At 36.6% G+C, this 27,377-nt stretch overlaps 1 protein-coding gene across 1 annotated transcript; it reads right to left on the bottom strand.

Moving 5' to 3' along the window:
- Positions 1-27,377, bottom strand: LOC110461603 (solute carrier family 23 member 2-like). Its single transcript, XM_021515143.1, has 12 exons — positions 27,065-27,377; positions 12,595-12,818; positions 11,749-11,906; positions 9,967-10,055; positions 9,379-9,497; positions 8,040-8,221; positions 6,175-6,295; positions 4,613-4,769; positions 3,954-4,207; positions 3,146-3,419; positions 2,159-2,254; positions 1-791 (listed from the first exon to the last, which is right to left on the bottom strand). The coding sequence occupies exons 2-12, from the start codon at positions 12,790-12,792 to the stop codon at positions 595-597; spliced, it is 1,845 nt and encodes a 614-aa protein (XP_021370818.1). The 5' UTR covers positions 12,793-12,818; positions 27,065-27,377; the 3' UTR covers positions 1-594.

The following is a 27,377-nucleotide window of genomic DNA, read 5'->3' on the forward strand; positions in this document are numbered from 1 at the left end:
AAAACATTTCTAAAACGACAAGTATTTTTAGACAATAATTTATATAAACATAACAGGCAAACTGTTAACATCGGCCCAAAACAAGTTTGAATCTGTGTGCTATACCCTATCTTTCTATGGATATTCTTGGATACCCTATTATTATGTGTGCTATACTCTATCTTTCTTTAGATATTTTTGGATACACTATTATTATGTGTGCTATACTACATCCTTCTATAGATATTCTTAGATACCCTATTATTATGTGTGCTATACTCTATCTTTCTTTAGATATTCCTGGATACCCTGTTATTATGTGTGCTATACTCTATGTTTCTATAGATATTCCTGGATACCCTATTATTATGTGTGCTATACTCTATCTTTCTATAGATATTCTTGGATTCCCTATTATTATGTGTGCTATACTACATCTTTCTATAGATATTCTTAGATACCCTATTATTATGTGTGCTATACTCTACCTTTCTATAGATATTCTTGGATACACTATTATTATGTCTACTTTTACAGACAAGTCCGGGATTGTTAAAATATTGGTCGAAATGTCCAAATTCGAATTTACGAAAAACTACATGTTTTTAAAGATGTTTACTCAATATGGCTATTGATGTTGACCGCCTGTTTCGACTCATACGGAAAAAACGGAATGTATTTCATGACTCTTGACTTCATCCACGTTTTTGGTATAATAGGGTTGTACACCTCTAGTCCTTCACTATACTGGAACAAGTTGTCTCCCTTGCTTGGATTCCGCCATGCTGTTATACCTCGCTCATCCAATGTACCTGGGTAATATACAATTTGATTTATAGAATTCATCTTGATGAATGAACTTATTAAGCTATATTGAATACATTACCAAAAGGTATGGCATATTGAGGGAAATATCAACACACCAAATATAAAAAGGTAGGTCATGTCACCAAGGTGGTTAAATTCATGTGCAGATCCTTCACCTTTCCATGATTTCAACGTCTGTTTTAAAATAATGGATGAAGTAACCTGACTATCAACCATGCGAGGTAATAGTTGACTGTTACATGTATAGATGGAGTCAGCTTGGCATTGTAACCAGAGTCAATATACATTAGTTAAATGTATACGATGTCAAGCTGAATTAAAATCGAAAGCTCAAATGTTCAATATGTAGAGCAAATGATCAATCTGATCCTATAAAGCGTTCTGTTGTGACTTTGAATGTAGTCATTCTGACATTGTAAAGAGAAACTACCTAATACTGCTTTGTTACGTCACATGTCATAACGAGACACTACCTAATACTGCTTTGTTAAGTCACACATTATAAAGAGACACTACGTAATACTACTTTGTTAAGTCACATGTTATAAAGACACTAGTAATACTGCTTTGTTAAGTCACATGTTATAAAGACAGTAGTAATACTGCTTTGTTAAATCACAAGTTATAAAGAGATACTAGTAATACTGCTTTGTTTAGTCACATGTTATAAAGAGACACTAGTAATACTGCTTTGTTAAGTAATACGTTATAAAGAGACACTACATAATCCTGCTTTGTTAAGTCACACGTTATAAAGAGACACTAGTAATACTGTTTTTTAAGACACATGTCATAAAGAGACACTGGTAATACTGCGTTGTTAAGTCACATGTTATAAAGAGACACTAGTAATACTGCTTTTTTAAGACACGTGTCATAAAGAGACACTGGTAATACTGCTTTGTTAAGTCACACGTTATAAAGAGACACTAGTAATACTGCTTTGTTAAGTCACATGTTATAAAGTCACTAGTAATAATGCTTTGTTAAGTCACACTTTATAAAGAGATACTAGTAATACTGCTTTGTTAAGTCACATGTTATAAAGATACACTATGTAATACTGCTTTGATAAGTCACATGTCATAAAGAGACACTAGTAATACTGCTTTGTTAAGTCACACGTTGTAACGACAAACTACTTTATACTGTGAATGTTGTCATTCTAACTATATAACGAGAAACTACCTAATACTGCGTTGTACACTGTACTTTTGTGGTTATTATCACATCGTTACGTGAAATTGCCTGATACTACTTTGTCCATTTTACTTGTTGTCATTCTTACATTGTAAAAAGAAACTGCCTCATACTTTCTTGTCCACATTGCATGTGGTAAACGTGAACTCACCTGGTACGGTGTTGTCTAGAAAACAGGCAAGTATTCCTCCACACAAATTCGGATTGACAAGAAGAGATTTCAAAATGTTGTCGTAATAAGGACTCCCTATATAATAGATATAATAACAAAACAGATGAACGTCTGATATAACAAATACAGTATCAAAACAGATCAACGCCTGATATAACAGATATAATAACAAAACAGTTAAACGCCTGACATTAGATATAATAACAGAACACATTATAGCCTGATATTACAGATATACTAACAGAACACATTATAGCCTGATATTACATATATAATAACAGAACACATTCTAGCCTGATATTACAGATATACTAACAGAACACATTATAGCCTGATATTAAAGATATAATAACAGAACACATTCTAGCCTGATATTACAGATATACTAACAGAAGACATTATAGCCTGATATTACAGATATCTAATAACAGAACACATTATAGCCTGGTATTACAGATATAATAACAGAACACAATATAGCCTGATATTACTGATATAATAACAGAACACATTCTAGCCTGATATTACAGATATACTAACAGAACACATTATAGCCTGATATTACAGATATCTAATAACAGAACACATTATAGCCTGATATTAAAGATATAATAACAGAACACATTCTAGCCTGATATTACAGATATACTAACAGAAGACATTATAGCCTGATATTACAGATATACTAACAGAAGACATTATAGCCTGATATTACAGATATAATAACAGAACACAATATAGCCTGATATTACTGATATAATAACAGAACACATTATAGCCTGATATGAACAAAAAGAACATTTTACAGCAAAAGTGGTTAATACAATCATACAAATTAATGCACTGCCTTTAACTCGTGGATGACCCTATATTGTGCTGAATTGTGTGAAAGTTAATCTATAGACAAAAATTTGTAGAAAAAGGATCAGCAATATGGCAACCTATTTGAGATAAATGTATAAATACCTGTGTTGAGGTCGTCGGGAAAGGCCTCCAGCCAATAAGGTACCATCAAACCTACAAGCAGAGCCGTCCCGATGATTGCTAGGTTTCGAGTGGAGGATAGAGACACTACTTGCAGATTAGAGAGTATGATACCGTTTAACATTCCGAACATTATTATCATGGCGCCACCTAGGACAGGTACTGGAATGGTAATGAAGACAGCCGAGACCTTCCCAACGAGACCGAACACGATGTAGATCAAGGACACCCACCAAAACACATCTCGACTAGCTACCTGTAATCATACAAAGTTTACACTCGTAAGTCTGATGATTTTTTGTGGTTACCTCGCTTGAGACCTAAACAACCATGAGGATGAACAGAGTCTGTTCATTATATAAGAACAAAATATAGAAAAATAACACGGAATGCATAGACAATACAACAAGAGAATACCAAAGTGCAAACAAAATGATAAATCGAACTCCGAATAATTGAACATGGGCAAACTATAAAAAAGGAAAGATTAATAGCTTACCCTTACCAAATAACATAGGTAATAAGACCAAGTCTTCCGGAAGAGTTAATCTCTTTTGCTTATAAAATCGTCGACACCCTGTTTGTAAAATCAACGTCAAGTCCCCGCTTTGAAATGCAATCGCAGGTACGGATAACGAAATAAAAAGGCATCATGATGAGTTTAATAAAAAAAAACAATGAACAGCCTTTAACAAAAGTAAATGGAATTTATCCTTATTAGCTCATGACATATAAATTATAAATGTTCATTTATTTACATTCCCATCGATGAAACAAAAGTATAATTCACCCCTGTTACTCCTAAAGCCCCGATGTTTCCGCCGGAAGTGGTAGTTGCGTGACCACAACCAAATAACCCGGAAAGAATACTACCAAACCCCTCGACGGCAATCCCCCGGTTGACGGCATGTCGTGGTGGAGGTGGCACGTTACACACTCTCGCACATGCGTAGTAATCGCCGATGGAGTCAAGGATTGAAGTGACCGTGGCGATAAGGAATGCGATGAAAATACCAGCATTAAAAGTTGGCGGCCCGAACCTATCTGTAAACATCAAACAAGCTATAATTAATATGTGAACATCCTTTTCGTTTGTTACACGAACTATTTTTGGCAATGCCTAAATCAATTAAAACAACAGCCTGGCTAATGAATCACTTACGTTGCATACTACATTGTACAAGGGAATTCTGATTAAAAACAAATCATATCCCTTAGAATGGTTAATATTTCCTAATTAAGAAATCTCTGAATATTATATGAGTGAGGTATTAGTCTGAACGTTTCAACATACAATCGGCTATCATGAAAATAAATAAGATCAAAGTTATAAACTTGAAATAATCAAATACAGTTATCGTCCCTCAACTGCAGGTTTATTGAACGGAACTCTTTTGAAATGGAGATACCAATAGCAGTAAGGTAACATATTCCTTTAACAATACAAACTTGGATAAGGCATTTTGAACCAGGTAGCCGTAGTAATGATCCCTGATCGTGCATCAATACGCGCCATGTATTGAGAATTATCCGGATCGTTCGTCAATGCTCCTGTCACAGTCATGATGGCCGACATCCCCCATCCAACCAATATACCGATCAAAATCTGAAATATGTAAACAAAACATAAATGGTTGACATATTTACTTATCCATTGATTGCTGGAATAATCACTGATACGCCAAATAGCATGCAATTTTGCTTTAAATGGCGAAACACGTTAATTTTGATTTGCAGTAATCCTTCATTATTTCTTTGGGAAAACATTCTCGGATTCGTTTTTATTTTGTACGAGACTCTCACAGATATTATTTGAAATGACACTATTTAGCTTAACTGAATACTGCGCAAATGATTCCTTTTATTCGTTTCATAGATCTTGTCGGGAATGGAAACTCATAATCATATACTATATATTTTTATATACGTATATTGTTTTACTGTCATTACAGAAGCTTGCTGTAAATTTGATGACAATACGACAGCATATAAATAAAGACAGTAAACATCTGCAATAGACAAGAGACATTTTGTTAAACTGATTAAGTTGACAGACAAACAAAAAACAAAAACAAAAGAGAAATTAAAATGTAAGACAAACTGTATACACCAACAGCACAGCAAGGGGACCAGGTAATTAAAATGACAACATACTGTAAAATAAGATATTTTCTTGCGGCCCGAATTCCGTGGTTTCCCGACAAAACAACATATCGTGGGTACATGACCTCGTGGGTTACGAATACCCACTCAAACAGAGAGAATCGCTTTATATATTTATTGCTTCATATTCACAATAGAATCACAAGTGCGGAAAACCCAAAATTTAGAGCATGTGTTCGATTACTGTAGGCTGTAGATTGATAATTTTTAACATAACCTGTTTAGTACAGTTGAAAATGACAACACTCGAATTAGATGGACAATAAAATTAAGGTAAGGTGTCCGTGAAGGTTGAAAAGAAATTAATTTAAATCCAATACAAAAGGCCACTAACAACATAATGTCCATTGTCTTTATCAACACAAAAAAGGAATAGGTATAAACAAAAAAACGTAAGTTCTGAGACCCAGTGTTTTAAGTCAACACAACCGTATAGCATCTATTAACGGAAATTGAGGGCAGGTTAAATATCAACGTACCAAAAGCTAATATAAGAAGATTACATAGAGCAACATGCAACCAAGATATAAAAAGGCATTTAGTTTTGAAAGAACAACAAGAGCCTTACTAACAAATTTAATGATACCACTGTCCTGCTGTGAAGAGTTAAACCGTATATAATTACAAAACAAGATCAATAGAAATAAGGCATTATTATCCTTCCAGGAAAACAATTATCATTCCAAAACGAATGAATAATAACGATATGTGTTAAGGAGCTAGCATTCAAAATACCGATGAATGTTGATAATAATAAGGAGTACATACAGTAAAACATGACAGTAAAATAGTCACGAGTCCTTACGATAGGTTGAAGGAAAGCAAAATGAAAGCAAATAAGTAATCACCGAAAACACTTGATGAAAAGGATACCAGTACCAGTAAAAACCTCTTGCTTTGGACCATGCTGGACAAGGCATCTTCTTGTTTCCAAGGTAAAGTGATAACAGTATTGCTGTCCCGGCCGTCCTAATTGGAGTAAATGCAGTATGTTCTATTAACGGAAAGCTTTTTTCACGTAGTGTTCAGCAAGCCCTAAAAAGCCTCATTCGATGAAGTTGAAAAATATTCCAGATTTATTTGTATTACATTGTAATCTTATCCTTTTTTTAAAGCTATGAATTTGTTCTCAACAAAATATAACTGCAAAATATTAAAAAGTGTAAAATATCACAAAGTACACCCATTTGTTCATGTGCCTTTGATTAAGTTTACTACTGCGCTACATTGTCAATTGTATCCCTAAAAAATATCAAATACATTTAATCAAAACTAACTTGACTACAGGAATACATTGAGATGGTAAAAGTAATGACACTTGAAAAAGGTTTCTAAATGTATAACAAAGTCATCAAACTTTTGTTTTCTTTTTGCAAGAATATTTATCACAAGTGACATAGTTTACCATGACACATATACAGCAGTAAAATAATGGTTTTGTTCCAAGAAACAAAGCACGACTAATGATTCCGAAGATATTTTGTTGTGATATGAATGCATGGCAAACGTGTCATCCAAATTACTTGGGTTATCCACGTTTTGACGAGACAAATGTTGCTCAAACACAAAAGTGTATTTTGTTATAAATCGCTTCAGATCCATACATTGCTTGTAAAGTTTTAGTGATTCAGATTAAGAACAAAATAAGCAAAGCACAACAAAAACACAGGCTTAATCATCCCATGTTGGATATATATAAAAATGTCAAACATGAATATCTTGATATCAATTTGATAATGAATCAAAATATACATCAAATAACATTTGAACACTGAACTTAACTGCAACAAATAACGATTAATGTGTTTTGTATGATCTCCAAAACCTATTCACAAAGTTGTGATTGCATTTATTGTTAATAACAAAAATTCGTTTGATAAGAATACACAAGCATAGTTTTTATATATTGTGTCCAGGAGATTTCTAATTGCAAGTTTCACCAATATAGAGATCTAGAGCGTTACAAACCGAATCACAACACGACGTAATAACAAATACATTGAACCACTTTATAAACAGAACAGTATTCAGATCAATTCGCAATTTCCGTTTTTCTTCACCTGGTCCCCTGGACAGATGTATCTACACTTTTTTCTGATGTGAGATATACTTTTCTCTTCTCCTGGATAGATGTATCTACACATTTCCCGGTGTGAGATATCCTTATCACATCCTAGAGTTGAGACAGGGGAAACAATTGTGTGACGTTACGTAAACCATGCGTGCACGCCCTTTAACAAAGCAATTAATCTGTAACATCAACATTGCGTTATGTATAGTACAGGGTAAACATGGTAAAAGAAAAGAAATATTTGACCACCTTGAGGTGAGATGTGAAATATAAACCCTAACGGAGAGATTCTTAAGATGCCGAATACTCGGCAAGCCTTGTGTTTGGCAATATAAGAGTTTTCCAATAGAGTCTGATAAGCCGTCTTGAATGAACAGACATATCCTCCATAGGTTTAGATTTTGTTGTACAGAACTCAGTAGGCTCAATCCTATACAAAAGTATGACCCCTTTACTTTGTTTTCATTCTATGCAATAATTACTGGTACGTTCTTTGTCTCTTAAGAATAGCAAATATGACACAAATGTAAATTGCATTAATCAGTTCAAAAAAAGAACCAAAGCTGAAACTCTAGTATTCGGTTTAGACAAATTGCCCTGTTGTTTTAAACATAAACATCAATGATAAGTATATTTACTTACACACTAGATATACCCCAGTGAGCTTTTGAAAATTTGGCGGTCGCTCTGGACAGAAATATACCGGTGAGTAATATAGTAGGTACTATGGTGATTGGTCCGACAAACCGGAGGAGGAACCCAACTGTACCCGTCAACCCGACAAGACAATGAATCACACCCACCAGGATCAGACAACCCTGAAACTATAAAATACGTTGATGTTATTAGAGGAATAGTTAAGATATATTCGTTATGTTATAACTAGATGAATAACATTTAGACTTCATATGCATTTGTTAGAACGATCAAGTCGTTATTTATAGGAAATATAAGCATTAATATTGCAATTTGTTATCATAAACTTATTTGAAGTACAAAAGTGTCTCTGCACCTGCAACAATCTAAAAGACAAGAGTTCTATTAATGCTTTCCGACTTAAAGCATTGTCCTTTCTTTATAGAAAGATAAACGTAACTTTCATCGATGACAAAAAAAAATGAATTTTGTTTTTGATTCTATAAAGTGATTCTATAAATATATCTATTGCAAAATAAGATTTGTATGGAATTCTCATGTAGGAAAACGAAAGTAAAAAAAGTTTCAAAATAGAGTTACTGGAAAAATATGTGTTTTAACCCGATTGCATTATCTACCTACAGTGTAAATATAATCTAAAGCGTTAAAGGATTGTGGTATCAAGGAGTTTACTGTAACGTCATCATTAAATAATAAGAATTGCACATTTGTTAGTTTCAATACCACAACATCTTGCAAAAGAGAAGTTGCAAAGAAAAGTTTATGTCAGATTTGTATAAATGTCATAAATGTGATCATGTGAATTACATTGCTTATTTATCGCGTAGGTTTGATATTAACTAATTATGTGTGATTTGATCAATTGTTCCTTTTGTATTAATGATATAACATTTTGTATTATATTCTCATGACGTCATATTTGTCAATAAGGCTTCGCTATATAATTATGTTTTGTCAGGTACGAATTGCTTACGAATGTAATCTACCAGGCACTAATGTAAATGCTTTGAGATGTGCAAAAAACTATGCAGCTTTGATTCACTTACATTGTAAGATAATAACTTTCTTATTGTGTTCAAAAATAAATCACTATAGCAACGTTTATCATCGCATGTGAAGATATAGCGTTTTCTCTGACTTCACAGTAGTGAAATAACATTTTAATAATCTCCTATTTTACACTTGTATTTGGAAATACCATCTCTCCACTCACCAACAAATAAGATACCGGAAGAAAATATTAACAAAACATATGATACATTGTTACATGGAATACCTTCAGTACAATCTAAAAAGAAAACAGTTATAACAAAATATGTCTTACCTCTTGAAGCTTAGAAAATGCAAGTTCCCTCTTCAGATCAACAATGTTCATTGTTTCATTTATTGGAATATAACTACCATTTGATATAGTAAGGTTGTTATGAGCAATAATCTGTGAATCTAAGAAAAGAAACATATTCGTGAACAAACACTATTATTGGCATCAGGCCCCGGGATCATGATACATTCTTGAAGCTGTTAAGTGCAAGTTAAAAAAAGGTTCAATTGTGATTTATAAAATTAAAGTTTTATTTCTTTCTATTTTTCATGACCTTATTTGTGTTTTCTAAGTTAAAATTTAGGAGACTTTTAGACTTATAATCGTTTAATGATCCTTGGGCCAGTAAGATTTGCGACAAACGTTATAAACAGTGGTTGATGACAAAGCTTTCTAGCTTTTTGATTGTTTTTTATTTATCTTCAGTGCCTGGTGCAATATTTTCATTTACACTTAAGATTCTGTCCAATCAAGTAATGTAACATTACCTTACATAAAATATAACTGGTTTTTTTTTTTGCCATGTATGAAAATTAATTCATTAGTATTATATGAAACAATGTAATATATTAAAATGTAAAAATGACCTACCTGGAATATGACATAAATCCTTATTGAGCGATCGTATTGCCATCAAAGGTATAACATAGTCAGCACATGATCCTTGAAACACGGGCAACCTGGCGAAGTAAATACGTATGTGTTATGGCGAAGAAAAGAACTTGGATATATATTTTCAAAATAATTTAAAAAATATTGAGAAAATTTTGAGGAAAATATTAATAAAACTGCCAGCAAACCAACATAAACCTGCCGTATATAGATTTTAACCCCAGTGTAATATCGGTAAATTTAAAACGAATGCATTTACCCCTTTGCACTATTTCGACTTTCTAAGTCAGTCCTGCTGCTAAACTTAAACTATAAGTTTTTTTTAAATATTATTTTAATTTTTATTCCTCAAATAGTCGCCCGATATCAATGATTTTTATCTGGCCCTAAATTACCATATATGTCCAGGGGTCATTAAACAAACAATCAAACAAACATTAATGAAAGCCGCTTCGGCATGGTGTGATTGTTTTACCAACAAATTGGTATCTCGAGTTATATATTCCACTATGATGTATCAACAATTTTTGTTACATTTAATCTTTCACGTTAAATGTAACAATAATGTCTTTCTTATCTACCCATGTTCCCCTAGTCCTAAATTATTCAAGACGTTTACAATTTCTTTTAAAGTAGTACTTTTGTGCAGGTAGATATTTGTTTCGTGATGATTTTATATTCATTTCACGGACGCCTGTCCATTTTATCTTTTCTGACGTTGTGCACAGTTGTCTTTTTTTGTCTGTTCAGATTAGTGTTTGAAAACCCACAAACTTCAATTCGACAAGCGCTTAACAATAAACAATGACGTGAAAACAAAAATTAATAGAGGAAGACAGCATAAAATACTCATCATCACACGTTGAACAAACACCATTACCCCTTACGAAACCATTCGTAATTTGCAATGAATCAGGTGGGGTTTAAGGTCATAAACAGCGTGCTGAGTGCGGATAGAATAAATTTAATAATTGCAAATTTACAAATCAGCCTGAAAAAATGAGCATCATAGACAAATATAAATTTTAAATATAAATTTTAAATATTTTTTCGCGTAAAATCAAGCATGCAAGTAAGAACACATGACTTGTATTGCAGGAAACTCCGGTATTTTCATTCGTGCTTCACACTCGTTGATGAATATTGATATTCTAACTGATTTATGAAACACATATATAGTATTCAATGGGAAACCATAAAATATCCTCAATATACACCGACAGTTTCTGATAGTTGTGTTTGGGATTGTAAAACAGACGTTATGTACACACCACCCTTTATATTCATTTATATTCATGTTCACATGATTATCTTCTTACTTAACGTATAATGGTAATTTGCATGCCTTTTTGTTTATCAATTATTACTAATAATATTATCCATATATGTTGTAAAGCGCTTCAGAGTAATTTTACAAATTATAAAGGGCGCTATACACATGTTGTATATCATTATTGCTACTAAATTACATAACATTTTATTTTACTATTATCCTTGAACAGAAAAAAACAGGACATTACCGACTGCGGCCTGTGAATACAGTAAATATGGGGTTTAGGGTTGTTGCTATCAAAAAAGGTAAAGTTCAGGAAAGGAAAGTCGAAATCGTGTATATCCATTCAACTGTTGGTATAGATATCGAAACATGTTTTCTGATCGATCTCTCGGTCAGAAAATCTTCGTTAATAAGCTGTTTCAAGAGCAATCAGAAAAATAACTATTGTCATAATGTAATGGATTTATAGCACGAATACGAATTACCTGAAACCAATCAAAACCATAAGGAGAGTTGTGAGGCCACTCATAAACATAGCGGAGCTGAGCAGGTCTGCCTTTATGTCTGGGAACTCATCAGCACATGCTGCGTCCGCCACGAACGACGATACGGCTAACGATCCTGACAACACTATCAAAACTTGCTGAAAAGACAAAATATACTAAAAGGACAAAATATGCTATGACAGCAAGCCAAGAATTATTCGGTATGTTTCCAAATCGAGGTAGAAGTCTTCATTGATTTTCTATCCAAAGAAGGTATTTAACATTTCTCATTTTTAAAATAGAAAGAATCATAGATGTCTATTCACCAACAAAACACATCTACGACCAAGTAATCCATTTCATCAACTCACTTGAACAATTAATGTTTGTGCATCTTTTCCTACCATAAAGTTCAGATTCTTCATCTAAAATATTGTACTTTTAACATGGAAATATATATACTAGTATATATATTATTTTTGTGGGCCACTCGCTACGACTATTTACATCACAATGGAAGAAGAGGTCGCAAAGTATTTGTATGTAACGACAAAATTTAAATATCGACCAATGAAATCATATCCAAGTTGCAAATTTATCTAATGAGTCGCTAGTGAGAAAAACCTGTAGTAATTGTGGGAGAAAATAGTGATCTGTGATGAATCTCAAAGCAACTGTTTTCTTTACAGTCTGTATTACTAGTATTACAAGAACAGATACGAAAGTTAGATTCGTAAATACATAAAAGGAACAGAAAACAGGAAACGTGATAAAAAGAAAAGAAAATATCCAAATTAGCCGTCATTTACATGGTATTTTACATGTTTTACGTAAGGCTGTTATTACCTGGAAGGCACAGAAAATAGCCATGTGAAATGGTGTCCGATCAGAAACATTGAATAGCAACCTCTTTGGCATATCTTCATACTCTACTGTAATCTTCTCGACTTCCGGTAGCAAACCGTTTTCTGGTGTAGTGATAACTTCTGCTGTGTTACCTTGATTCCTGGTAGCAGACAGTTCATCCATCTCGAATTCGCCCATTGGTTCTGAATTAATCTTCAGTAAGCCTGTTGAACAAATATAAACTGAACATTTTATAGGAACAGTTGTGCTTGGAATATCAAAAAGGCGTACTAAAGTATTCCTTTTCAATTTAAAATGGTTTTATATAACAATTAAATTGTTAATCTATAGTTTATTAAAAAAAAAACCACTTTAATTAATCATTATTGTAATCACCTGACAGGGATGGTTTATAGCAATTGAATGGAGTTAAAGTAAAAATACATTTATTGTATATTTATGATATTTATGGTTCGGTTGTTGTGTGGCGCAGTGTATAGCATGTTCGCCTTTAACCAAGGCGGCCGGTTTTTATTTATCCGATCGGACGTAAAAAGGTAAGGGAGCACCTGCCCGACCACATGTTTTTCTTTATATTTAACTATAGTTGTTAGTATCATACAGTGTATTTCATTTTTTATGAAAATGCTTGGGATGTGTTTTTGTATTTAAAGAAAACAATGTCAGGACAAGTAAATATAGCTGACCGAGACATTTGACGTTATTAAATGGTCATGGATATGTTTGTTCAAACCCCTAAGCGACGCGACGCGTCGCAGAGTTTGTAAACATTTTGTCCATTTCTGGTGCTTCCCCATGCGTGAGGGCTTCTTGGAAATTGAGGCCGCTTCCTATCTGTCAAAATATATTAATTAACCCCTAGAATGTATCTCTGTATTACATTTTACCAGTGAAATATCATGAGTTCGTCGTTTGTAAAATATTTTATTTTCACTGCAGTCAAGATATACAAAATTTTATATCTACACAAGTAAATAGATCATTCTTAGTATTATCCAATCATAATGGAACGGTATCTTTACTGTAATGATTTTAAGTAAAACGTTCAGATGAAGCGACGGCAAACAAGTGGCTGTTTTGTTCCACTTTTGCAACATACATTATGGTATTTACATAACTACACCGGTTTAAAACAAATTTGTAATTACAACAAGAAAATTGACGTTATAGCGGAGCGTGTTTTTATAGAATACTTGGATGGAGTGAAGCTACAGGAACCTTTTAATTGGGCTTGCCCACAATCTGACAGATGTGACACGACTTGCAGTGATTCGCTAGGTCTTTCTTTAGCTTGGGCCAATAAAAGTGAGTCAAAATGCGATGGTAAGTCTTGTTAACTCTTAAGTGCCCAGCCATGGGGATATCATGCCCTAAGCTTAACATTTGGTTTGGTTTTATTTTGTTTAACGTCCTATTAACAGCTGAGGTCATTTAAGGACGGTCTCCCCTGCGTGCAAGATACCTGCGTGTAGTGTATGAGTGTGTATTTTGGGAGGCTGCGATATGTTCGAGTTTGTCTCCTTGTGACAGCGCGGAATTGATGCCGACTTTATAGTGCTACCTCACTTAAACATCTTGCCAAAGACACCCAGCAGGACACCCCACCAGGTCACAATATACTGACAACGGGGGCGAACCAGTCGTCCCACTCCTAATTTGCTGAGCGTTAAGCAGGAGTGGAAACTACTCATCACTTTCTCAGACTGAGATTGCATTCCCTCTAACTCAACACATGACTTCTTTGGGGTTTTAACAGAACGGGCATGAGGGAGAGCTTGACTCTTCTTTTCCTCTATTCTCTTCAACGACCAACAATCTGACATGATGTGACCTTTCTTCTTACAATGCCCGCACACCAGGATAGACCCCGGTCTATGATTATCAGAATTGTAGACTTTCATCTGCGGCCCCTAGGTGTTATCCATACTACCAATGCTAGATGGGACATAATCACGAAAACCACTGTTTTGGGAAGGAGGGGTTTTACAACCGGTCGGACCCTGTGGACCTTTACCCGAACTCAGTTTATGAGTAAGGGAATACTCATCCGCCAAACTAGATGCTTCCCCCAAGTTGTCAACTTTATGCTCTGCTAAGTGCGTTTTGATGTCCGAGTGTAAGCAGTTCTTAAATTCCTCTAAAATGACCAGCTCCCTTAACCTGCTATACTGGTTATCAACAGTGTTAGAGTCCAACCACCTATCAAACAGTCTCTCATTCTCTCGCGCAAACTCCACATGCGTTTGCTCAGTTTCCTTCTGGAAGTTTCGGAACCTCTGCCTTTAGGCCTCTGGTACCAATTCATACGCCTTTAAAATGGCGCTCTTCACCAACTCAAAATCCCCGCCATCAGTAACAGGCATTCCAGATATATATTTCTCTAACTTTCCCAATAAGCACAGTCTGAAGTAACAATGTCTAAACATCTTTGGGCCACTTCATACTGAGTGCAACTTTCTCAAAATGTTGGAAATATCTATCAACCTCTTTTTCTTGGAAGCGAGGAACAATCCTGATATTTTTAGCAGCATCAAAATAATTGGCACCAGCAAGCCTTGGGGCAAGGTTAGATTGATTTATTAATTCTAACTCTTTTAACTTAAAATCATGGTATCTCTGATCCCTTTCAAATTGTAGTTCCAACTCCCTTTCTTTCAGTCGCAATTCACGTTCCTCTTTCATTCTGTCCTGTTCTCTCTCTCTTCCCTTTCCCGCTGATATTGGAGTTCCAACTCCCGTATTTTGTAATTCTCGGTTGTATTGTCAACAATCAATTTTTAAGCAGTGTTATCTAGAAGTTCCTCTTCTACTAAATACTCTACCAGAATATTCGTAATACTTTGTTTCCTCATAGACTGTTTTACGTCCAACGTAGTGTTTGGCAATAGCGAATACATCCCTTTTCTTTAAATTCTTATAGTCTTCGACACTGGGAGACTTAAAAAAGGCGCACTTGCCATGGTAGTCGGTTGGTTTAGCAGTAAATTGCTCAAAAGTTTGTTTACTCCGCGTGACACGTCGGTCACTCTAATCGTTCTATCCCGGACGAGCCCCCAATTTCTGTTACGGTCGTAATACACCGTTTCTGCTAAACCAACAGATAACCACGACAACATTAAACAGTTAACGTATTTACTATATACCAAGGCTACATTCAGTCGTTATTAACATATTTACATAGTCAAACAACCCAAAATTACCTGAGGACAGACTACCGTGGCAATCTCCATTTGCAGTGCGCGTGAAAGAGAACTAAATTTGGGTCCGGTGGCGGAGACTCCGCACACCGGACTATAACGTACAAAATTATTACCCTTACATCTTTGGAACTAATAACATATACACACTACTTTTAACGACTCCTATATAACAGAGGTAACAACTTCTTTGACAAGTTTCCATCACTAGATATTAACATTTAACGTAAAATTCAAATTCTGAACCTTTAACAAATAATACAGCTAATAATTTATTTAAAAGTTCATTAAAAACATTTTTTTGTGAAAATGCGGCAGGTATACATTATATTTTTCGTACATCATGTACGGTATCTTATCTCTAAAATGACATAATTACCGAATGGATGACATTTAAATATGCAGTAGATATTGTACATTTTCGTGCATTGGAGAAATCATTGAGTGACAATAGAGCTACATGTGAGGCTATTTACCGTAGACAGAAAATGCTGAACATTAAAATGTATGCCTTTAATGTTTGAAGAATACATTATAGTGTGCAGCATCTGTTCTTCATGGCTGTTGCACTCTCAGTAAGTGTTTTTCGTCTAAAGATCCGGTGTCCAGCAGCTTTGTTTCATTTTCTTGTTTTATCAGGATACTATCCTTTAAACTATCCGGTACACATCGCAATTTTCGCCTTAGTTAAACCTATGTCTTTTACGCCCTTTTCGACAGTATAGGATGGTAAAATAGGTGAGTACATAGTATTCAGCTCAGTGGATTATATCTTCAATTCATTCTCTTGCTGCCTGCAACCTGGTCATCTGCTTGTCTCTTGTATGAGTCTGGGTCAACTTAACTCATTCATCCCTCAAAATGAACTATTCTAAGCTTAGAATTGGAACAGTTCAAATGTGTCTTCAGGGGTGAATTGGTTGACCATCATTTCAGCAAACAACGCCATATCTAAGCTTCATGCAAATGTTGTTATGAACCACATACCCTATAAACAGCAGGAGTACTAGAGTAAATCAGTCTTGAAATTCAAGTTCAATTAATAGAGAAGTAGAGTAGCAAATCAACTGTGACATTTTAGTTCTATAACAGTGGGGCTAAGCGCGCTTCTTATTAAAAAATAAAAATGCTTTAGCGGTAGTGAAATATATGCCATAAAACATTTACCACCGATATATCATCATAAGAGCGCATGGTTTATCAATGAACGCAAAAACTGTGGTACTACACCACAATGAAAAGTAATTTTAACGTCCTCGTGTTCTTAACAACTCCCCTTATCTGAAACAGGGTCATTTTCTTAATTAGGCAGTTCTAAGAATGAAAAATAGGCAAGAAAAAAAAAGAAAACAAAAGTAAACCAAAACAAAAATGATAACAAATATTCAGAATAATTAATTGTTTTTCGTGTTATATCATTAATACTTTACGCATGAAGATGGATGAATTGATTTTTGTTTATCAACGGGAAACCATTTGATGTACTCTGTATTTAGTTTCAAGATCTTAAAGTTCTTGTTTTTAAGTAAATACATATATTAATAGATCTGAGGATATGCGATTGATAATCCTCTAATGACCCAGATATACATGTACAACAATGGAAAATGGCCATCTACTAGATATGTTACTCTCTGTTCGAACATCAACATTGTGTTAAAATTGTCCTCCTCTAAATTCTAGAGTAAGCACGCGCTTTCAATATATATAGCGTGGACAGTATTAGCTATTAACTTTCATTTTGTTAGGAGTGTTTTTTATATATGCAATTGAAGTCAATTTAGCAAAACATTTTTAGACATTTTCTTTTACATTTTAAATTTTAAAAACATATTTGTTGGGATGAAAAATCCATACATACCGTTTAATAAAGTCAAGAAATGTCCTTTCCTGATCGAGCGTATATGACATATAATGTAACAAAATGCATCACAAGCTTTAAAAGATAGGAATTTGTATTGAAAATGTTATTATGGAGAGACATGCACAGATATGAACGCAAATCCATTAATGATAACTACCCGGAAGTTGGTTCGTGCTGCCCAATAACATATATTTTTAATGAATTTCTGCTGCTTTTTTCAACTCTTAATTATACCATAGGCATTCACGCAACGTAGTTGTGTGACCTACAGATACACATATCCCTGGGATAAGGTAATAGCCCCCTATCTGGGATGAAGGTCGGCTCGTACAGCTAGATGTCAATGGCCTCCCGGATGGCATGCTGCACATATCCAAGGTCATTGTCTCATAAACAAACCTTGTCGGTGTACGTGGAGTGGCCCATTGAATTAAAGACGAATAAGTTGCAATGCCCTGAATGATCAGTTCTTCAGGCTTATAATAATAATAATAATAATAATAATAATAATATACAACATTTGTATAGCACCCTACACAATATGTAAAATTACTCTAAAGTGCTTTACAACATATAGATAATAGTATTAGTTATAATAGTGATAATCATCTCAATGAGTTCATAAACGAATAAATAAAGGGTGGTATTTACATGACGTCTGTTCAAATAGTCAATAATGCAGACATGAAGCGGTGAGTTTTGATGTCCTGCTTGAATTTGGCCAGGGTAGTTGACTTTCTAATAGCAGATTGAAAAGCTATTCCACAACATCTCTCTCTCTCTCTCTCTCTCTCTCTCTCTCTCTCTCTCTCTCTCTCTTGACTACGAGTAACCAGCCATGCTGCAGTGTTCGGGATCCTCTGCAGACGACTAGTTAGTTTGTAAGATATACCACAGAGAAGGGCGTTACCGTAATCCAACCGAGAGGTAGCAAGTTTATGCACCAAAATCTTGCATGCATCTGCAGTTTTAACTGCCGGATACAGCCGATGTTCCTGATCTGGTAGTTACAGGATTTGGCAAAATCGTTTACATGTTTCTCAGTGTTCAGTGAACTATCAAAGTATACCCTTTTTTGTTTTTAACAGCTGGGACAGTCTTAAAAGTTCTGGCACCGACCTTTAGCTGGAGAGACATTTTTGCTGACATTTTGGGGAAAGGATTAAGCTTTAGCATGTTGGCTTTCATCCGAGTACAGATATCTGTCAGACAAGCTTCCAGATTTTCTGAAATTATATCCCGACTGCCCTGTGGTTTGATGACCATGTAAATCTGTGCGTCATTAGCATAGCTTCTGTCAAACTCACCTATACTGTCCTTATAACATTTGTCATCTTGTTTTGTGTTTGCCTGGTATTTCAGCTATGCGCATCTTGTGGGTCCCATCCGTAGTTCCGAGAGAATCTACACCTGTTGTTAGTAGCGTTACTTACATTCAAACTTAATCTCTTGAATGTCTTCAATGAATAAACACATGGGTCTTTTTTTCGGTGGTTTTCAACTACCACATGAAGTTGTGCATCCATTGTTTCATTCTGACCCTTTTTGACGAAGTTATGGTCGTTTGTTGAACAAATCCTGTAACGTTTGTTCGGATTACTCCTTCTAAAGTTATGGATCGATTTTAACGAAACTTTTAAGATATGATAAATACCACCTGAAGTTGTGCATCCAAGTATTCGTTTTTCATTTTGACTTATGTTTGACAAAGTTATTGCCATCTGTTAAAAAATCCTTGTCTGGACAACTCCTCCAAACCAACGGGGCCAATTTCAACGAAAGTTTCCAGATATGATAACTACCCCCTGATGTTGTGCATCCAGGTATTTTTTTTCAATCCTCTTTCATAGAGTTATGGCCCTTTGTTGAAAATTCCTTGTCCTAACAAATTTTCCTAACAAAATATGGTTCGCAAGTATGTTTTGTCATTGGGAGAGAGTACAGAAAGGATGTCATTCACCTATATAATAAATTATAATATGAAATATTAGGCAGGTTTGCACAGCATAGAAGGGGTCTGCTATTCATCTGCTTTTATCTCATTTTAAGTAAACATCTGAGCAGATGTAGTCTATAATGTATATATGGTCCATCGGTTCCCTGTCACCATAAACATTAATTCACGGAGTCATCTGGGTTCTAGACGGTCTTATCACAAACCCTCTCCCCTATTTGCAGGTCATGATCACCGATCATAGAAATGACAACCAGTTACTGTAATAATGCAGGGGTCAAGATTATTCTTATCTCTCAGAAAAGTCATCTTGGCATTCTGACCTCCCATAACCCCACTGTCCTGACAGCAACACAGTAAACAAAGGATCTCCCCTCTTTGCCTAATTTACATGTGCTATATTGGATATTGGTTTCTTACTGATAAGGGAAAGAGTATGAGATCAAATCCAAGGACCTAGCGTGGTCACATGACAAGTGTTCTTTGTTCTAAAATGTCTAGCCAACTGCCCAGTGATTTTCTAATGGTCAAGCTATACAGTCATAGTACAAAAACACTGTTTCTTTCCTGGCCTCCAAGAGACTTATACATGTCACCTTTGAAAAAGGCTGCCTAAGCTTATTACATTATCACAAACAATAGGATTAAATCATTCTAGTGTCTAAGCGTGGTTATGTCTGGTCGCGGGCGTGGTCAGCCCCGGGGTCGTAAACGAAGAGCAAACGACAACACAAGAGTAACGAGTAATATTGACTTTGGGACCCTAAATCTATGAATCACATGACTGCAGAACATGCATGAGATATGCATAAACCTGAAAACTGGACTGTAAGTGAACTTCGGTCCAAGTTACTCAGACTGAGCATAGCACCACCCAATGGGTTTAGCAATACAATGCTAATTCAATTCTACAAGGAGAATGTAGGAACAATAGACTTTACGTCAACACAGTGGGTCCAGCTATGGCCGCGTCAGGTCATGGCCCGATGCTGACCTCACAAACACAGAACACTGAAGAAACTGTAGTTCCATCAACCAGCCGACCAGATATCAGTCCAAATGGTGGACTGGTATCACTTCCACACGGCCACCTCCTACAGCAGACAGGTATATCATCAGAGTATGTACCTGCTGTAGAAATAGTACCACCTGCTGTCCGCCAAAAGATCCTTGAAGGTAAGGGTGTGAACCTTGTTTTATTATTACTACCTGCCTATGATAGCATTCGATACAATCGGTTCTATATATCGTAACATCCTTTGTGAACATTACCCTAATCGTCGCCAAGAATTGGATGTATATGAACGTGATATTGTATAACTGGCACTTTCATACTCGGGCCCTATTTTCTATCAATATCATTAGGCATTCGCCGCCAGGGCGTCAGCCCTCCTACATCAGCTAGGCATTAAGGTCAACTGGGTAATTAGAGACAACCAACTCTACACCACCATATGCTAAGGATTTAAGTGTAACAGCCGAAGTTATGTAGCAACCTGAGCCAAACTAAAGAGTTTAGTTTTGCCCCCTCGTTCTGAACTGTGCATCCTCAAGTAAACATCAACCACAAAGCCAACAACAGGAAAGTAGATAGTCAGACTGATAAAAAGGACGGCCTCGTGTCATGCACCAAGGTAAAGAGGTCTACAACAACAAGTAACGACAGACCTTGGATCGATTGAGCCTCTATCACACTTTGTACAGTGGCCATTCTTTTCGTATAGGAGCCGCGACTACCTCCGCACAGTCTGATGTCCCCGATCACCTTATCAAGGTGCTGGGACGCTGGCAATCAGATAGCTACTGTCGGTGCATTCGCACCCCTCATCCTTTCACAGTGTGCTTCTTTAATCAGAACATCAGTGTGTACCCCCTTTTAGGGCGAGTATATCTAAAAAGAGGTACTATATTCCTACCTTTCACATGGGATTTAAGTGTGTTTCCGTTTAGGGCGAGTTTGTTATGAGCTTTGGGTCAGTAACAGTCGCCAAAGTCCATGTCCGAACCGGGTTATTGGCCACAGCTTTTCAGCGCTCTCCTCTTCAGCACTACGAGGTCAATAGTTTATCGGCTATTCTCCATTAGTTCCAAGGGAGGTACTGCTGCAGGTGATAAGCACCCCCTATCTGCAGACTTGTTAATACATTCTCAGAATTTATCTTACATTGTTTGTTATTTGTTGTGCAAATTTAAATAAGTGTACAGCTCAGTGAATAAGGAAATCATTACTGGTGGGAGACTATAGATTGCTTTGCAATGTTTTACCTTACTTAGATTTTAGCCTACAGTTCTGGTTTATATAGGAGCGGGGGTATGAGTTAGCCTTTGGGTTACAGTTCTAGTTGAAATATCAATTTGGGCCCGTTGCAAGTTCGGCCCATGTAACACATAAAATGTCGTAAACCTTGCGGTAAAATATGACGTTGCATGCCTTATGACGTCATTATTAAGCTGGTTCCAATAGGTGCCGAACTTACCCGAATGCCTGCCCGAACTTACCCCATGGCCGGGCTCGTTCGGCCATCCGATCTTCCGACAGGAAAAGTTTAAGAATGTTCAAAAACGCATTACGGATGTGGAGCGACACTTCCCAGAAATGGGCCGAACTTGCCCCGGTCACCCCTAATTAATATAAGAGTTATCTGTTTTCACACAAAGACCAACGATCCCGTCGTTCCCATCTTGAAGCAGCGGTGAAACGCGTAGCCGTTTGTTCCACATTATAGCTACCCCGCCAAAACCTCTACAGTATCTAGCATGGATCCTATTATCGTGCCTACCGAAAACCTTGAAATTGTCATTGATTGTGTACAAGAACCCAACTTGTTCCGGCATCGATATCCAAGTTTTCAAGTGTGTCGCATACCGTGCATAGCCACGCGCATGTTCCATGACTGAATATTCATACTGATTGACATCAGTAGAATAAGTTTAACTGTTCTAATCGCAGTCATAACTGTAGTCATTCCACCTTGATGAATTGTCTGTTTCGTATTATTCCCGCCAATAACTTCTGCGTTCGTTAACCTCTTTGTCATCGTAATAACGTGCTTGATTGTCGTTGTATCTTTTTCGGGAATCACGCATACCCGTACGCTCATACCAGTCTCTAACAAGAACACCTTCTGGCCAGAAGTTCTTTTCTATTGCGGCTTCGTAGTCACTTTCATGAGCATTCAGACATGCTGTATAATTAGGATCTTCGGTTACCCGGAGCTTTAAGATTCTGACAAAGAAATGATCGAGTTAAGCACTTCATCACTTGAACCATTTCCCTTAATTCTCGATATCAGAAGTCTTTTTGTTCTTTGTCTACGTTGCACATCTTGTAAAATGTAACTTTGATTTGCAAGTTTTGCAGAAGAATCTTTCTTTGTTTGTCGAGAGAAAGGCTTACCATGTTTTATAGCAGCTGCATAAGAATCATATCCGAGTGGAGTACGAACTTTGTCGGTAAATGCTTCTTTGTTAGATGTCGGAAGACCGCGCTTTTCCGATTTTGACTGAACTGTCTTATTGTCTATCAGTGTTTTTCTTGTCACTATGTGCGCGTTGAGGAATAGCAGGTAAGACTTGTTCAGTTGAGGATGACGAATCGATATCGATTACTATATCGTCGATGTTTTCAGAATGAGAACCCCTGCAGGTGGGGAATCGTGAAAAGAATACACCTGCTGTTATCCACTGCATGTATCGTAGGAGGAGACTAATGAGGAACCCCCTGCAGAATTGGGGATTTGCTTTGGTGTCCTCTATATGTTGTTACTCCCTGCTTAACGTTCAGCATTTAGGAGAAAGGCAACAACTGTTTCACTCGTTGTCAGTATAATGTGGCTGGGCGGAATGCTGTGCTGGGCGCCTTTGGCATGGTATTTTAGTGAGATAGCACTATAAAGTCATCAGCATCAGATCTGCGTTATCATAAGGAGACAAACACACGAACATCGCCTGTCTCCTGTATACACACACGCAAGCACGCATACATTACACACATAGAGGCACGTCCTTCAATGACCTTAGTTGTTATTGGGACGTTAAACAAAATTAAACCAAACTAAACCATTTTCAGAATGAGGCGATGCACGCGGTGTTCTGTCGGGTATATTTTTTTTATCTTTTTATCGGGTATCTCTATTTAAGAATCTTGAGCAAGATATTCGAGACAATCCAACATTTCACTGCACATACCAATGATAAGTTCAAACAGGTCTGCTTCAGGTCTGATATGTCGTTGTGCAGATTCAAATCCTCCATTTTCGGCGCGTAAGTGTGTTCCCGAGTTGAATTGTGATACGTCGCTTTTGCATTGTTGTGTGCTATCATTATGCTGGCCTTGTGTTGTGTTAAGGTCTACTTTCTTATGTCTGTCTCTGCAGCACAGAACTCCCTTAATGTCGTGGCTTTGGACATAATGGAACAGAAGATATACGTCATCCCGGAGTTTTTGTACTAATGTCACGGCCCTACCATGTCTGCGATTCACGAGCGTTCCCCTTGGAGTTGATTGATATTTACTCACGGCTGTATTGTATAATGTCTCCCTTGACAATGCCTCACTTTTGGCCATTTGTTGAGCGTTCGCCCCTGTGAGGAAGGCTTTGGGTTCTGTCCCCTGGCCGAGACATACCAAAGTCTTTAAAAATGGTAGTTTATACTCCTGCTTAACGCTCAGCAAATTAGGAGTGGGACGACTGGTTCGCCCGTTGTCAGTATAATGTGACCGGGTGGGGCGTCCTGCTGGGTGTCTTCGGCAGAATGTTTCAGTGAGGTAGCACTATAAAGTCGGCATCAGTTTCGCGCTATCACAAGGAGACAAACACGAACATATCGCAGCCTCCCAAAATACACACACATACACTACACGCATGCATCTTGCACGCAGGGGAGGCCGTCCTTAAACGACCTTAGCTGTTAATAGGACGTTAAACAAAATCAAACAAACAAACAAACAAAAGTATTGTATAATGACTGGCGTACATTCAAGAGATCATCGATTTCGTCATTATATACCTCCTTTAATTTGTCTTTAAATGTAGATCTGTCAAGCGAGCCGGCGATTTTACTTATATGTTCATGAATGCCTCTGTCTATTTAGGTAGAGGTCATACTTTCATCGTTTGCATTAATCGCCGTGTTTAAGTAGGTCATACTGAATTTCTCAGTCCTATATTCGCGTTGCCGTTGATTCTCCGTACGCCACCCCGACGGAGTATTGTATGATCAGGCTGTATGTAAAGGTTATTGCATGGTTCTCGAGTAACAAGGAATTTATTACACCCGAGCGAAGCGAGGGTGTAATAACTCCCGAGCGACAGAAAATATTGAGTAAAAAATGTTCACCTGGACAATCTTTTTACCTACCCTACACTGGAGATAATTTGTATGTACCTGTGTGAGTGAGTACTTATCAGAACCAGGTAAGTTTGTTTTTATTCTCAATAGCCCAGTCTGAGTGTATCCCTCATAATGTATACAAGTGTTTTATCGGATGATGATGATTTGGGGAATTTTCTATTAGAACCATCACAAAAATATTCTGATACAATGGATATCAGTACAAAAAATCGTTACTTTGGAGAGGATGATAAAGGTAAAAACAAACCAAAAGGCTGCCCCTGTGTCGGAAAAATATATACAAACAGCCTGTTCAGCAACAGTACCAACAATAACAATACTTTTGCAATTATCGTGTTTAAGACCTGGGCTGAGGCAAGAAACGCCAATCCCTCTGTATTGCTGGAGGAAATTTCTATTGTTCCAATGGATATTACTGATATATTAGTTAAGGATCTGAAATTTGGATGTGCCGGACACAATTGTTACTGCAAGGTTTTTGGATTCAGGGACATGTCCGGACATAGGAATGTGGACGCAGAACAGTACACACGGTTCATACCGATTCAGCAGGGAGAAAGACACTGACATATCAGGAGAGAGTATCCAAGGCTGTGCAGGTATGACTTTAAATATTACACATTTTACCTACCGCTCCACTTTCTACATCACACATCTTAGTGTGGTTTAAAATTAAGTAATTCCAAATCAGTCTTCTTTTCTCATTATTGTCGGGTGGTCATTCCCTTCGGCGTGTTGAACCAAAATGTAACGTGCAACATTCAGACCCTACCAACCCCAGAGACATTGCGGAACTATTTGAGCAATACCTAAAACATATACCTCCATCAGGACCCATTTATCGCCGTCCTCTTACATTCTACAAGGGACCACCAAGATTTTCATCTCAACCTATAGGTGTAAATACATGCAGAATATTGTTTGCTGATGTAAACATCGACACAAGTGGTAGGAATATCACCAACCATTCCGGAAGGGTGTACTGCTGTACCTCCTTATACAATGACGGTTTTAGTGGCTAAGAAATAACTGCAAGAAGTGGGCACTGCAGTGATGCTGTTAAGCAGTATAAAAGACCGCCAGAATCACTGTTGACAAATGTTTCTAATGCTCTTCAGCCTCCAAGAAAAGTAGAGAGGACTGAAACAATCTCAGCTCCACAGGACAAAGCTACTCATGATCATTTGTCAGACGTAAAGGAGAATGTTCCACTATCGAATGCTGATGACGTTTTGGAAATTACAGTCCCAAAATGTGTAAAATATGTTGTACTGAAAAAAAAGCAGACCAGGAAAATAAAATTACATTGTAAAAAAATTATGTTTTCTCCAATGTATTTTTCACTTGACAGTTGTTATCTCCACTTTTTTCTACATGTACTTCTGTTACAGGCCAGTGTACGCCATCCCCTTTCATAGTCATGTGATCATGATTGGCCATGAAAGGGGATTAAGTGTGCAGTCTGCAGAAACTGGTGACTGTTTCCAGAGTGGGCATTGAGAAGTAGCAGCAAGTGTTTTATTTCTTTTCTTTTGTAAGAGGTGGGAAGTATGCAGTAAACAGGTGTCACTACATGCGCGATAGAGCGTGACAAGTCGTCAGTACAGGTAAATACACACGAAGCGTGCCCATTTCAAATATCAAAATACAATATCCAATACAACACAATCAGGTGACCTACTTCTCCTTTTTCATAACACCTGTAATCTCCGATAACATCTTCGTTCACACGACCATTTAAGAGTTTTGTCAAATTCATATAAACCACATACATATTAATTATATTTATTAGGGTAAACGGCAGATATTACACACATATAACATAAATCCCAGGTATTACGACTCTCACCTGTGCCGACGCCATCTTTTTTTTTCCAGAACTTTCATCTACATTGTTATTCGACCCAACATGATTCATTTTTTCTCTAAATATCCATATCATTGCTTAAGATATACCAATTGTACAACCCGCGCAACAGCAAATTACCATACTAAATAGCAAATGACACAAATGAACATTGCGTGGGCCTGTAATACCATACATCACACATATCAGTAGGAATGGATAGATTCACTTACCTTTTAATGCAGATATTTGAGAATCTGATCGCAGAGGCACTATTTTCTTCTATAAGAGTTTTAGACGTCTCATCCAATTGAATGATTTGTTAAGAGCTCGATTTCGCTTTATGCACTAGATAATAAAAACCTCTCCGACGTCTTTAGGTAAACGAACACTCCGTTGGATGAGACGCCGAAGTCCCTGTATCTCACGTCGTTGACCTCAGAATGTTCAGTGATCCAGTGAAATATGCATTGCAGTGCTGAATACTTTAGATTGTTTCCATATCACAACCGTATAACCGTGTCAGACCCCGCCTCTCGGTTGGGA

The sequence above is a fragment of the Mizuhopecten yessoensis genome, unplaced genomic scaffold (genome assembly GCF_002113885.1).
Source record: "Mizuhopecten yessoensis strain PY_sf001 unplaced genomic scaffold, ASM211388v2 scaffold10641, whole genome shotgun sequence".
NCBI lineage: Eukaryota > Metazoa > Mollusca > Bivalvia > Pectinida > Pectinidae > Mizuhopecten > Mizuhopecten yessoensis.

Coding starts and splice junctions, on each gene's coding strand:
- LOC110461603 (XM_021515143.1), bottom strand. CDS start 12,792: ATGGGCGAATTCGAGATGGATGAACTGTCTGCTACCAGGAATCAAGGT. Junction 11,907..12,594: donor CTATTTTCTGTGCCTTCCAG/GTAATAACAGCC, acceptor TTGTCTTTTCAG/CAAGTTTTGATAGTGTTGTC. Junction 4,770..6,174: donor CTTTTCATCAAGTGTTTTCG/GTGATTACTTAT, acceptor TACATATTTCAG/ATTTTGATCGGTATATTGGT.